At 39.4% G+C, this 13,348-nt stretch overlaps 2 protein-coding genes across 2 annotated transcripts; both read right to left on the bottom strand.

Moving 5' to 3' along the window:
* Positions 1-1,320: 1,320 nt before the first annotated feature.
* On the bottom strand, positions 1,321-2,220 carry LOC149304024 (vomeronasal type-2 receptor 26-like). The gene has a single exon (XM_089480462.1). The coding sequence runs from the start codon at positions 2,218-2,220 to the stop codon at positions 1,321-1,323; it is 900 nt and encodes a 299-aa protein (XP_089336588.1).
* Positions 2,221-3,274: 1,054 nt separating this feature from the next.
* LOC149304023 (extracellular calcium-sensing receptor-like) lies at positions 3,275-12,856 on the bottom strand. The gene is made up of 5 exons (XM_089480914.1): positions 12,639-12,856; positions 10,682-10,973; positions 7,009-7,863; positions 4,170-4,397; positions 3,275-3,340 (listed from the first exon to the last, which is right to left on the bottom strand). Exons 1-5 carry the CDS (start codon positions 12,854-12,856, stop codon positions 3,275-3,277), a joined length of 1,659 nt encoding a protein of 552 aa, XP_089337040.1.
* Between the last annotated feature and the right edge of the window lie 492 nt (positions 12,857-13,348).

Raw genomic sequence — 13,348 nt, 5'->3', positions numbered from 1 at the left:
GATGTTTAAAATGGTAGAAGTCTTGGAATAACTGATTATGGAAAGAGTGCCTCCCCCTATATTGTTCTAAAATGCGGCCGCCAGATACATCGGGCAGGCCATGTTGCTGCCGGGAGCTTTGCACCTGCAAGGCTGTGAACAGGCTTGGTCGTGCCCCAATGTCCCTTGCTGGGGTGCTCAGGCCTGGGATTGGTGGCCAGGGTGGAAATGGGAGGGACATCTGCCTCCCGAGGCCTCTCCGGGAGGCATGGGGTCCCTCTCTATGGTCTCCCCGGGACCTCCAGGGTGGCTGATTCGTCGACTGGTCTTGGGGCGGGGCGACTTCCCTCCTGGCTCCTCCCACATACTGGCTTATTTAAGGCCACGTGGCTTCCTGCTTGGAGCCATTTTGCTGCTCGCTGCTATTGCTGCTCGGTGCTATCTGCTGCTCGGTGCCATTTGCTGCTTGCTGCTGTTGCTGCTCGGTGCCATCTGCTGCTCGATGCCATCTGCTGCTTGGCTCACCCACCCACCCTCCTTTGGGTGCGTGGGTTTTCATGTCACAACTTCAGGGGCGGCAGCATAGGTCGTGGATCTGGTGGGCGTGATGTCCAGGGCTGCGTAACACTAGTTTGGGAGTTCCTTTGGGACACGGGAGTGCTGAGGGCATGCATTGTGGCCATTGTGGGGGCCACAGCGTGACAGCATCTCCTGGTGACTAGGGGCTTGATTAAATACATGCAATCGGATGGTTGCATGGACGGATATATGGCGTTCCCTAAGCCCCTAGGCCATCCTGAAGCCTGGCTGTTACCAGGTATTACGGTTCATCATACAACAGCGGGTTGTATGATGATCCAGATCCAGACCTTATGCTTTGGGCCAACCCTACTTTGCTAGCTGGTTGCTTAATAAAGTTGTGGCCTTTTTCTTGTAGTGGTAGCCTCCCAGGCAAATGGTTTAAATTGACTTTATTGTAAACCGCTCTGAATCTTCGACTATAGGTCTGGATATAAATATTTTAGAAATATAAATAAATACAGGAAATGGCAGAATTCAAGGACATAGCCATGTTATTCCAGAAAATTAGTATACAAAGGAATCTTGTGACACATTTGGGACTAACTGAAATAAAAAAGTTAGTAGCATGAGCTTTTCTAGACTTAAGTCTACTTCTTCAAATGCAGGAAATGGCAGTTATCTCAGAGACTTACTGAAGTCAACAAGGAGTACCCCAAAATATGAATATGTATAAGAGTGCACTTTGTGTCTCACTGAAGCCTAGGAAGAAATTTAATTCCATTAACGATACACTCATGATTAGAATAGGGTTTAAGCCTTTCAAGTTCTTGTCCTCATGAGTGACTGTTTTTTGTTTAGCTCAGGCTTTAGCAAAATGATATAGATTTTAGGAGAAAATAGGCATATTAGCAATGTAGCACTTGAAGCTACGATGAAGGAGACCTGCACAGCCATGAAATATTTTCCCTTTGTACTCATGTATATTGGAATAAAGGAGGTCCATACACTGCAAAACGCCAACATGCTGAAGGTGATACACTTGGCTTCATTAAAAATGTCAGGTAACTTCCTGGCAAAGAAAGCCACAATGAAACCTAGAACGGCCAAGGCACCTATCATGCTGTAGCCACAGTAGTGCAGAAAAATTGGGCCTTCACTACAGTACAGGACAATTTCTTTGGCCATTGAGTGTATATCAAAATCTGGAAATGAGGGAAAGGTTACCAGCGATATGACACAAATAATGGCTTGAATATACGAACAGGAAAAAACAATGGAATTGACCAGTGGTTTTCTCATCCATTTCCTCATTTTGGACCCTGGCTTAGTGGCATTGAAAGCTAGGACCACTGTGATGGCTTTGGCCAAGACACATGATAGAGCTACTGTAAAGATAAAACCAAGGACACACTGCCTAAAGAAGCATGCGAGGTTGTGAGGCTGGCCCATGAACAGCAAAGCACCACTGAATAAGAGCATGAGGGAAGTAAGGAGAACATAAGACAGGCAGCGGTTGTTGGCTTTCACTATGGCAGTGTCTTGATACTTAATGAAGATGCCAAGCACCAAAGCTGTGAGGAGAGCAAAGGAGAGGGAAAAAATGGTCAAACTGACTCCCAAAGGTTCGTCGTAAGACAAGAAGACAATATACTTTGGAATGCATCCATGCTGGCCATTGTTTGGATATTGTCCTTCTGGGCACTCAAAACAAGCATCCATATCTGAAAGAAAGAAATGACTGATAAAGCGTATATATAGTTCATTTCAATGATTCTGCAGTGAATTGCATAGAGCCCTGAATCAAAGCAATTTGGTCAAAATCTGAAAGAGGCATTTGCAACTTGTTTCTTGATTTCCATGAATTTAGGGAAAATACAGGGCGATTCAAACAGAATGGTGTAAAACCAAATAAGAACAGGTTTACTTTTGCACCATTCCTTTAAAATCACCTGGTACATTCAGGGATCAGTTTATCCAAGATTAAACCAGGCTTTTAGAATCTAGTAACTAAGAATAGCAAAGTCTAATGAACAAGATATTTCTATTTGATTAATACCAGGTACAAAGTTGGATTATTAACTGTATGCCCTTTCTTGTTGGATGTACAGTTGGCCCTCCTTATCCACAGATTTTTTATCCATGGATTCAAGCATCCACGGCTTGAAAATACACAAACTAAGCATAAATTCTAAATATCAAACCTTGATTTTCCATTTTGTATAAGGGAGACCATCTTGCTCTGCCATTATATTTAATGGGACTTGAGCATCCTTGGATTTTGTTATCCATGGGGGATCCAGGAACCAAACCCCAGCGGATAACAAGGTCCCACTGTACTTATTAGTGTATGCAGTATATTTGTTTTATTCCAGTCAGATGGAGGTACCAATGCTGTACACAACCCATTATATATATCATTGACTATACATACTGTACTACCTTATGCACACATAACTGGCTATATCAGACTGTTTCCTTGTTCTGACAATGACAATGACCAAAGATCACAATTGCTACATTTGAAAGCATGACACATCTCACCTGTCTCATTTGAAATCATGTCTTCAGGACAGGGAATGCAATCGTAACAGCAAAATGGCTCTCCTTCCTTCTTTCTCTTGCTGAAACCAGCGGGGCAGTTATCATTACAAACAGAAAGAGGACATACCTGTACATAAAAGAAAAGACAATATATATATATATATATATATATATATATATATATATGAATAATTTTATTTTAACAAAATTTTAACTCTTAGTAAATATGTTTTCAAAATTGTGTAATATGACTTGAGCCACACTTAAGGACTTGGTTGATAATGACATGGTGAATTTCCTATCAGAACAAACAAAGACTTTGGAGCACCAAGATATGGGAAAGGCAGATTACACAAACCCACACTCTACAACACATTTCCCCAGCCCCCGACACAGGTGCGGTTCTTCCACTCCTATACTTTGTAGGAAATTGAAGATTCATTGCCTTAGACTTGTCAGTCTGTGTCTAGCGACATTTCCTACAGTTTGTCATATCGGTCATCTGGGCTTCCAAGTTTGCAGACCAGTATTATCCAGTAGTCAGAACAACATCTATATTGCCTTACACATCTCTTTAGCGTTGGTTTATCAACAAATTATTGCAGGGGAATGAGTTGAAGATTTATAACTAATATTTATTTTCTGTCTTTGGAAGCATCATTTTTATTGACACTATCTCAACTTGAAATCCACGGATATGCAGAGTGTAAGAAACATTTATGTGAATGAATGAATGAATGAATGAATGAATGAATGAACATCCACCCTGATGAGTGAGTCCTTTAGCCTTATGATAAGTACCTCATAAGACAAACATAACTTTCATTTTTTTACACAGTTACAGTCACTCAGCTATAACCACTTGCTCTTTATGATCCTGTTCAGTTGCCCACTTCATTTTCTGTCATGCCTCTTGGGCTTGTTAATTGCTTAGTATGTGTTGTCTATAATTGGTGCTTCTATGATAACTGACTTGGATTATTGCTATTTAAATGCCAAAATATAGCAAGATTTTGCTAGATGAAAACTTACAAAGCAGATGTATTAAATCAGAGTCTGCACAGCAATCCACCTCCTCACCTTTAGGAAAATGGCTGGAAAACTTGTATATGTACAGAGATCTTTACCTGGTTATAACTGCTAGGCCACATAATGTCATCCTTAGAAATAGTTAAGGCATTGTCTGCGGAAGCAATTGGATCTACTGTTCCAACTCTAACTCTCAAGAATGAATTGTTTGGGAAGGCAATCCAGTTGATAATATCAAATCCAGCTATTAGGGCACCATTTTGGTCAAAGGAAATCCATTCCCCAGCACTGTTGTTAAATGACACATATCTCAGAAAGTGGTGGAGCTAAAAGTGAAGGGGAAAATCAATGAGATTCATTTTAAAAACATTAAACATATCTAGCACATTGATAAGGTTCCACACTAGAAAGCTGTGGCCAATGGTCTCCTATTGGTAGGTCTGTTTTCCATCCAAGATGTTTTTGGTGGATGTCTACATGCTGTCTATGTATAGCTTGCTTGGAAAATTCTTGATTTTGAAGCTCTTTTGGCTCTGCCATTGTGTTCTCTACAACTGTGGCACTTTCTTTGACTTTGGTGTTTACTGAGCAAAGACAATTGGATAGAAATTGTCTTTGGACCACCTTAGCCACTGTACCCATCCTTTTGATTTGTGGCAGTTTTCCTGTGTAGAGAGCTCTGTGCAACAGAGGCCACTCTGAAATATACATTTTGTGTCCAAGACAAAATAGAGCATCTATGATCCTGACATTTTGTAACCTTCTTAGCCACTGGCTTTTATATAAATATACATAATGCATGTAACAATTGTCCACAAAACCTGGGTAAATAAGTGCTCCTATTTTTCTGACTTAAACTGCATGAGTGACTCTTCCCTGGCAACTCTTCATCTAAAACTGATTGCAACTAATCTAATCTAGATATACTTGTCCCTGCAAATATTGTACAATGCTTTCATGAAGAAGTGATCAAAAATTTTTTTTTTAAAAAAAGCTATGTTATCCTTGTCCTTTATTGTATAACACAATTGCCTTCAAAACAAACCTTTGCTAAAAATGTCACATCAATTTGGCACACAGGGATAAAAACCCAGCCCATTTTTGGTTTCTAATGACAGGTCACATACATTCGACTTTCTGAGCCGAGGTTTGGAACCATATTAAAGTTTTTATCAGGGGAGTTGAATCCAAATTGGTGTCAGCTAAATTTAGATATAATCCAAATTCCTGAAGAGGGATGTAGACAAAATCTTGGCTGGAATTACATTGTTGAAATATGATGCTTTAAGTTGGACCTATGCCCCTCCAACTCACCTTTTGGTCATCGTGGAGGTTGGAATTCTTTACCAACCATGCAACAATTCTCCCGCAAAGAGACACTTTAAGTGATGTAGTCCCCCCTACCCAACTTGATCAATTCCATATTGTTGGAGAGCAAAGGTGTGTGTGTGTGTGTGGGGGGGGGGGGATCAGCAGAAATATGCCCAGTTATTGTCCTGTAGCTGTATGTGTCGCAATGATGAAATTTGCAGGGACTTCCCAAAGACTCCTGGATTCCTGAAGAAGTCTGCAGTAGTGCTTCCATGAAAGGGTAAACATATATAGATGCATAGCTGGTGATCCAGCCACTCTCCAACAACACGGAAATGGCTCGGTGGGGGTGGGGGTGGGGGTGGGTGGAGATGTGTCAGAAATAAAGGTGTGGGTTTGAATGGAGCATCAGGTGACATAGCTGCAAAGATGTAGCAATGTGCAAGACATAAATCTTACAATGCAGGATTCCAGTTCTTCTCTCAATGTAGAGCTCTTGTATGTGTATGACAACCATCATGGTGTAGTAGTTTAAGCATTGGACTACGATTCTGGAGATCATTGTTCAGTCCCCTGCTCAGCCACGGAAACTGACTGGGTGACTTTGGATGAGTCAAACACTCTCAGCCCCAGAAAATCCCATGATAGGTTCATCTTAAGATGGAAACAAATTGTTGGCACATAGCAACAATGCCCTCTTTTAGTAAGACAGTTCCACAGAGACAATTGCAAATATCATTTTAATCATTTCATGGAATGTAATTTGTGAAAATGTCAATACAATTTAATAGAATTTAACTGGGATTTATCCCTTGACAAATGTGCATAGGATGCATTCAATACATGTTTACCTGGGGTGGGAGTGTGATGGGAAATCCTGAGACTGCTAGTCTGCACAGAGGCAAAGATCAAACCCCAAGGTTTTTCCAGCTCTCTTCCTACAGAATGAGTAGCTACAATCCTGGTCATTGCTATTAGCTGATAAGGCTATGATCTGGCTTCCCCAGCGCCTCTACCCAAACATTTGCATACTCTTTACTCATGCATAACAATAAAATATTGCAATATAGGCAAAAGACAACAGGCATGACCAATATATAATCAAAGGTAGTTGTCTCATAATTTGACTAGGAATGCTAAAACAACTTGTTTGCAACTCTGAAACTAGAATGGAACTAGGATGAAGCCACCAAAACCCAAGTCTAGTTTCAAGATGACCAAAATAACCAAAGGTCACAATGGGCCCAAACAGATACGTCAAAATAAAGCTGCTTGGGGTCACTTTGGAAGTATGCTATTTAAATGATGGATGTGTCCTAAGAGGCCAGAAGCTGTACTCCAGTCCTTAGGAGCATATCTTTGGTGCAGCTTCCGGCCTCTTAGGACGCATGCATCATTTAAATAGCATACCCCAAAGTGAGCGAAGACAGCCCAGACCTGATTCGGGGTTGTTGGTTTTGGTTTGTTTTTTTGCTCTGTGTCATGTAAACAGTATGCAGCGAGCCCAGGGAGAATGTGAGTAAAGTACTCATGTAGACAAGCCCAAAGAAAGGATATTCTAAGCATCTGGGAGCTTGAGAACTTGCAATCGTGAGTATAGTGAGCTCTCTTCCTCTTGAGGCTTACCTGCAAAGGCAGTTGATTGAAAATCTCATGGTTTTCTCCTTTCACAATTGCTCTCTTTTTGGACTGTGACGAATAAATAGATTGTAGTGCATAGACCACAGCAAAGACAGCACTGTAGATACTGTAGCTGTGGGAAGTCATGCTCATTTCAAGAACAGAAGAAGGAAGAGACTCCAGCTTCTCCTCCCCAGTGCAGGTTTTCTTTCCGTATACAGTGGAGTGAGACAAAGAACATGAAAATGCATTTTCCCAAAGGCTCCTGAGAAAGCCATCTTCTTTTTCTGTGGTAGGGTTTCTGGTCTGTAGAAATCCCTGGAAGCCTTGCACTTCATTTGAGTGAACTGCAAAGGATATAATGCCATGGAGGAGACTGAAGTCCCAAAATCTTTGAAAATTAAACTCTGTGAAATCCATTTGGGTTGTAAAAATCCATATTTTCCCTTTTGTCTTCACTGGTACGTCTTCCCCTATTAAAAACTCTACCATCATCCTCAAAATTGGCAGAATGTGACTGTCACTATGTATAACAAGCACACTAGCAGAACTATCCATGGCAATTTGATATCTTTGAATGGCTTCCTTCATTTGATTTTCTATTTCACTGAGAAAATCTGGTTTGTGAAAACATTGTATGTAGTCAAAGCAGATGCCACTCTTTGATAAAATGGGAAGCATATTCTGTACAAACCTTTCTCCATTTTCATTGTCACAGTAAAGCACCCCTATCCATGTCCAGTTGAAATACTGAAGTAAATAAAGAATTCCCATATATTGGTGGGTTTCATCTGGGAACATCTGGTGGATGAAAGCCCCTTGGACTTTGTTATTCAGCACAGAGGCAGAGCCATATATAAGCTGGAGAGGAAAAATAAAGAGATGGAAGAGATTTCCCAAATCAGTCCCTACAGTCGTGTCTACATGTGCATGGAAGCCTGCTTCTATTTATGTTTGCTTGTTTGTTTTATATGCTGTCTTTCTTCTGGAAAGGGTCCTAAGACAGATCACAGATAAAACTGGTTAAAAACTTTACAATAATGTTGTAAGCTGCCCTGGTTACCTGAGTGCAGAGGGGTGGGATATAAATAATAATAATAATAATAATAATAATAATAATAATAATAATAATATATTTTTAAAAATCATGTTATTTAAACAGGACAAAATTACATTAAACATATAGAGACTCACTCTCGTATACTCACAAGTAAGCCTATGATGGTGCTGGGACCAAGATAAAGCCTTGCCCTGATGATCTTAGTGTTTTCGCAGGTTTGTGTGGGGAAATAAGTAATAGTGAAATTTGAAGTCGAAGGCTTTCATGGCTGGCATCCAAAGTTTTTTGTAGGTTTTTTGGGCTATGTGGCCATGTTCTAGAAGAGTTTCTTCCTGACTTTTCGCCAGCATCTGTGGCTGACATCTTCAGAGAATGCTTTGCCTGGAAAAAGTTGGATGTATATATACTGTGTGAGCCTGGGAATGCAGGAGTGATTTGCATGTGTATTCTTCTGTGTTAAAGGCAGGCCTCAGGCTGTGAGGCTAATGCAAAAGAGGATTAGTGTCTGCTAATTGGTGATCATTATCTGCTGGGAAAGCCCTTGACTCTGACTGGTTTCCCATTTGCTGAGGACCCAACTTTTTCCAGGCAAGCATTTTCTTGTTTGTTTTCTAGAACATGGCCACATAGCCCAAAAAACCCACAAAAAACAATAGTCAAATTGTGTTCCATGTCCCACAGTATCAACTCAGAAGTAAGCCAGATTTCATTTTGAGCCTCCTATCTGTCAGGACACAGGTGTGCTATGGCCTAACAGATGAAGCTCTCAAGCCAAAACATCAGCTGTAACAACCTGACTGTCATAAACTGATTATTTAGGTCAGGAACAAACATTGTACCTGAATGCTTTATTTGCCCTTCTGCCTTTTATACTTCCACCTGCAGTTTAAAAAAATTAGATAAGAGAGATTAAAAAATTACAAGAAGGCTTTTGCATAGCTGTAAAGTTCCATTAATAAAGCTTCCCAATAAAGGGCATTTCACAATAAATGAATGTCCCCCAAGTAAACCCTCTCTCATGTCCCTTCCAAGTGGGCTTCAGAAACAGATGCAACATGCTAGCTGTCTCCTTCAGCAAAACTTTAGATATTATTGGGCTCACATAGAAACAAGTGATCCATCAGTTTTCCTTGTCCAAATGCACATAGTTTTTCAGAGGTTACAGAAGTGCTTTCAGTTGTGGTCAGAGGTAGAATAGACCATGGAATAATTTTTTTCAGCATTTGAATAGTATGCTTTTGGTTATCATCATTGTTGGCAATGAATATTTGGAACCTGTTGCCATTTCTGGGCACTGTTCAAAAGTAGAACCACAGACAGCACACTGTAAAAATACAACTGTGGTGAAACTGAAGTCAACATGGTAATCTCTGGCATCTAAAATGGTAACAGTTATGCAGGCTGCCCTGACTTGATTTGGAACCAAATGCATTGGTTTAGATGAGTACCTTGATTCATTGTCGATTGTCTCAATCCAACCCATGATGGATCGGAAACCTGAATATTTGGAAATCCTAATCATTGGAACTCTATTGAGAAAGAAATCAACTGTACCTGTCAAAGACTTTACATAAGTGCATGAAATCTGGAGATGTGGAGAGAAAGAGTACAGTAAGTCTTAAGAGTACAGATAGTCTTAAGTAAGGAACATTGGGGGTGGGTGGGACATAAAGTGGATCTTTCCAATTTGGCCAGTGCCAGGAGTGTCAACTTTTGTTTATTTCTTCCTTAAATGTGAGACATCAACATTGCTGAACGTTTTGCACAAGGGAAGTTTTGGTGCATTTTTTCTACATACATGTACTACGTAACATTGTAACTACTGGATTCCAGCCAGGCCACTGCCCCCCCACCACCCACCCACAAACCACACTTACTGGGATCACTAGAAGTCTATTCCCCTCAATTGAGAAGAATATGCCTGAGACTCTCAACCTTCTAGTATGACAGGCAGAAGGACTCCAGTTGCAATATCCCCTCACGCTGGATATTGCTCATGCAAGGGATGTGGGTGGGAATGTTAGGCAGCTGCTTCTCGGTTAACAGGGAAACAGACTCCCATCAATCCCAGTGGCCGCAGACCAGTAAGTGGAGTTTCAGAGACTTTTATGGTCCCTATGTGGGCCCTAAACTAGGGGCAACATAGAGATTATGAATATATAGCAATCACAAGTGTATAACCCTCAGTTACAGATTTGTAAGTACTCATGTGGATTCTGGTCATAGTTCAGAATTTTCTTTCCTCTGAATTATGCAAAGAGCATTGATTTTTATGTAACTCTTCCCTCACAAATGTTTGTTTGTGCACTATGTAAAAGCTAGACAGCTAATAAAGCTGACAAAAAGAAAATGACTTTATTTGAAATGTGGTGCTGGAGAAGAGGTTTACAGATACTGTGGATTGCTAAAAAGACAAATAAATGGCTCCTAGAGCAAATTAAGTGTGAACTATCTCTAGAAGCCAAGATGACTAAACTGAGACTGGTGTATTTTGGACACATCTTGAGAAGACAGGACCACCCACTAGAAAAGACAAGGTAGAAGACAGTTGGAAAAAGGAATGCAGATGGACAGGCTCAATCAAGGAATTGAAAAGTACTTCCAAAAGGCAAAGCTTACCTGTGGAATCTTGTAGAGAGCTAAGATGGGTGCAACTGTGACACAGACATAAGAATCAGGTGCCACAATGACTGCTACTGGATGATAATGGATGCCACATTTGTAATTTGGGATTAATCTTTCCTGATTTGAGAGAAGTTCCACAGAGGCAAGAAGGGCTGAACTTGCACGGAGCTGGCTGTCATAGATTTGAAAGCCCATGCTGACATTGGGTAAGATCTGGGGGTTTCCATTTATTTCCTTCACAGCAAATCTCATAGCCACTATATGCTGGTAGAGCTGTGTGAGCACACTGCAATGGGAGTACACACTGGGTCATAGTGCATCTGCTTCTGGATGCTGGTATATTTCAGTTTCATATAAATTTAGTTATTATACCATGCTAAAATACAATCTGTGGCCCCTATTGATGCACGGTTCACCTAGACTGGGAGATACATCAAATATTTTTTTACTTCTCTGAATATCAGCCCTAGAGTACATGGGTTAGTAGACACAAAGAAATATTTAAACACAAATTCAGGCCCATGTTGAATCTTTCTTCATATAGATTTGTTATTACTGTTGGATTTATTTGTAATAAAAGCAGAGAATGTCTTTTCTTAATGCACATAAAATGTGACTTGGTCAATTGAACAATCAGCAGTCAGACATAGAAACTGTCTTTGTGCCCCATTCTCTCAGAGAAGGTTCAAAGTTAACGTTGTACATCAGCAGCATATGGGATATCTTTTGGACTTTTCTTAAATGTCTTTTGTATTTTTATGGCATCTTGCCATGGCCTTACTCTAGTACAATAAACTATGATGATGATATAGAAAGGAGAAATTTGATACACAGAAATTTATATTGAGGACTGAATGAGGAACAAAAGTCTTCCATGTAACAATTTACTCTTGGTCAATGTAATTTTTTTAAAAGCCAGCAATTTAATGTTTTTAACACTATGTACACTGCATACAATGAAACTGACTAAGGATGGAGGATTTTTTAAAAAGTAAGACCAGTTTATTTTCTAATACTGCTGCAGTGATCACCATCAACAGAAACAGGAGCTGAAGCATAGGAATGCAAAGGTTCAAATTGGAAATACAAATATATTCTGAGTGATGGAAATTTAGGTGAACCAACTCTCTTCATCAATGAAAAGTATTATCTGAAAAGAGAGATTGCACAACTCCTTGTAACAGCTACCAATAATTTTCAATGAAAACATTAAAAAATCAGTAGAAAATAAAGCTTTTTTTAAACCCCCCCCACATATTTTGATAAAAAATGGATTGAGTCAGATTTGCAGTCCAGAATATCCAGTATAAAAGACCATCCAGATTGCAAAAAACAGTTTAGTATGTAGTTGTAATCAATGAATTCAGATCTGCAAATACACAGTTCTTAAACAGGGTTGTTATTATGCCTTATATAAGTGAAACATATTGCAACCAACAAAGAAATAGATTGATATACAAACAAAAACAAGGGCAGACAGAAGAAAAAGATAACTGAATCAGATATTATAATAATTATAAAATAAATAATTTTTAAAATCCCAAAAGTCTAATCTTGGACATAACATCTATCTGGACATGTTTAACTATTTTTCCATGTATATCCTTACAGAGTCCCTCTCAGCCTGAGCTAGTATTGCAAATACTGATCAACAACAATAATATTAATATCAACAATAAAAATTATTAGCAATGCATAGGAAACCATATGCCACTATTCCAAAAGAGAAGAAAAAATGTTTTTAATATCATGCCGAATGAATCTGCAAGAGGGGAATTCTATCATTACAACTACCTATTTAAGAATGTTGTTAGGACAGATATAATGTATAATTTAATCTTAATAAATAACCCCAACATCTTACATAACATTAAAAAGATTGCAAAATGGAATTTAATCATAAGAATGGAAGGTGCTGCATTTTATGATCTAAGAAAATATAGCTTCTTACATGAACTTTTCAGATAGTTCAGGAGAGGGAAGTTCTTTAAAAGTCATTGGTTGTGAAAATATGAGACGCTGAGTAGTAATGAGTGCAATATTGATGTCTCTTGGCTGATAAAATGTGTCAAGTCCTGGAAGGAGGCCCCTGACATGACATTTAATATTAGGAGATGTGCATGCTGTGTGAGGCAAGAGCACTAATATCAGCACCGCTAATTCCATCATCTTTTCTTAAAAATCCTTGCTACCCTAGCAAATATCAGAGTTTTGTCTGAGACGATCTGAGTGGCATGGCCTGAGTTTTGTGGCTAGTCATCCTGGAGATATAATGGTTTGATTGTAAATATCTAAAGTGGAATTTATCAGCAATGGGAACCTGCCTGTCTCTAGCCTATCTTTGAATATTTTAAAGGATATTTATAGAACCCATTACCGATCATTTTGTAGTGTCTATTCTACCAAGGGACTTTAAGAAGAAGTGGAAATAATCATGGTTGTTTTGATAATTGTAGGGGAGAGAGTCACACAGAACTATAGGTTATCTCTGATGCTGGAGCCCTTTGGCTGGGCCTGGACTAAACTGTTTAAACCTAGTTTCCACAGAAATTTGTAGGACAAGCCAGAACTAAAATCTGCCAGTTATTTCAGTTGTTTCTCATTTATTTAATTAATTAAATACAAATAACCTAATCTATGTGTTTGGGTGAATCCCAAGAA

This window comes from Sceloporus occidentalis, unplaced genomic scaffold, assembly GCF_023333645.1.
Source record: "Sceloporus occidentalis isolate IW3139 unplaced genomic scaffold, rSceOcc1.0.p SCAF_14, whole genome shotgun sequence".
Lineage (NCBI taxonomy): Eukaryota > Metazoa > Chordata > Lepidosauria > Squamata > Phrynosomatidae > Sceloporus > Sceloporus occidentalis.
The sequence above is the reverse complement of the archived record's forward strand: the minus strand, read 5'-3'. Positions and strand labels throughout refer to the sequence as shown.

Bases quoted from the DNA above. Each gene is read 5' to 3' on its own strand.
- LOC149304023 (XM_089480914.1), bottom strand. From the start codon at position 12,856: ATGATGGAATTAGCGGTGCTGATATTAGTGCTCTTGCCTCACACAGCA. The intron at 10,974-12,638 runs GTAAGAAGCTAT...CTCCCATTGCAG, and splicing joins GAACTATCTGAAAAGTTCAT to TGTGCTCACACAGCTCTACC. The intron at 3,341-4,169 runs GTAAAGATCTCT...TTGTTCTGATAG, and splicing joins GGCCTAGCAGTTATAACCAG to GAAATTCACCATGTCATTAT.
- LOC149304024 (XM_089480462.1), bottom strand. From the start codon at position 2,220: ATGGATGCTTGTTTTGAGTGCCCAGAAGGACAATATCCAAACAATGGC.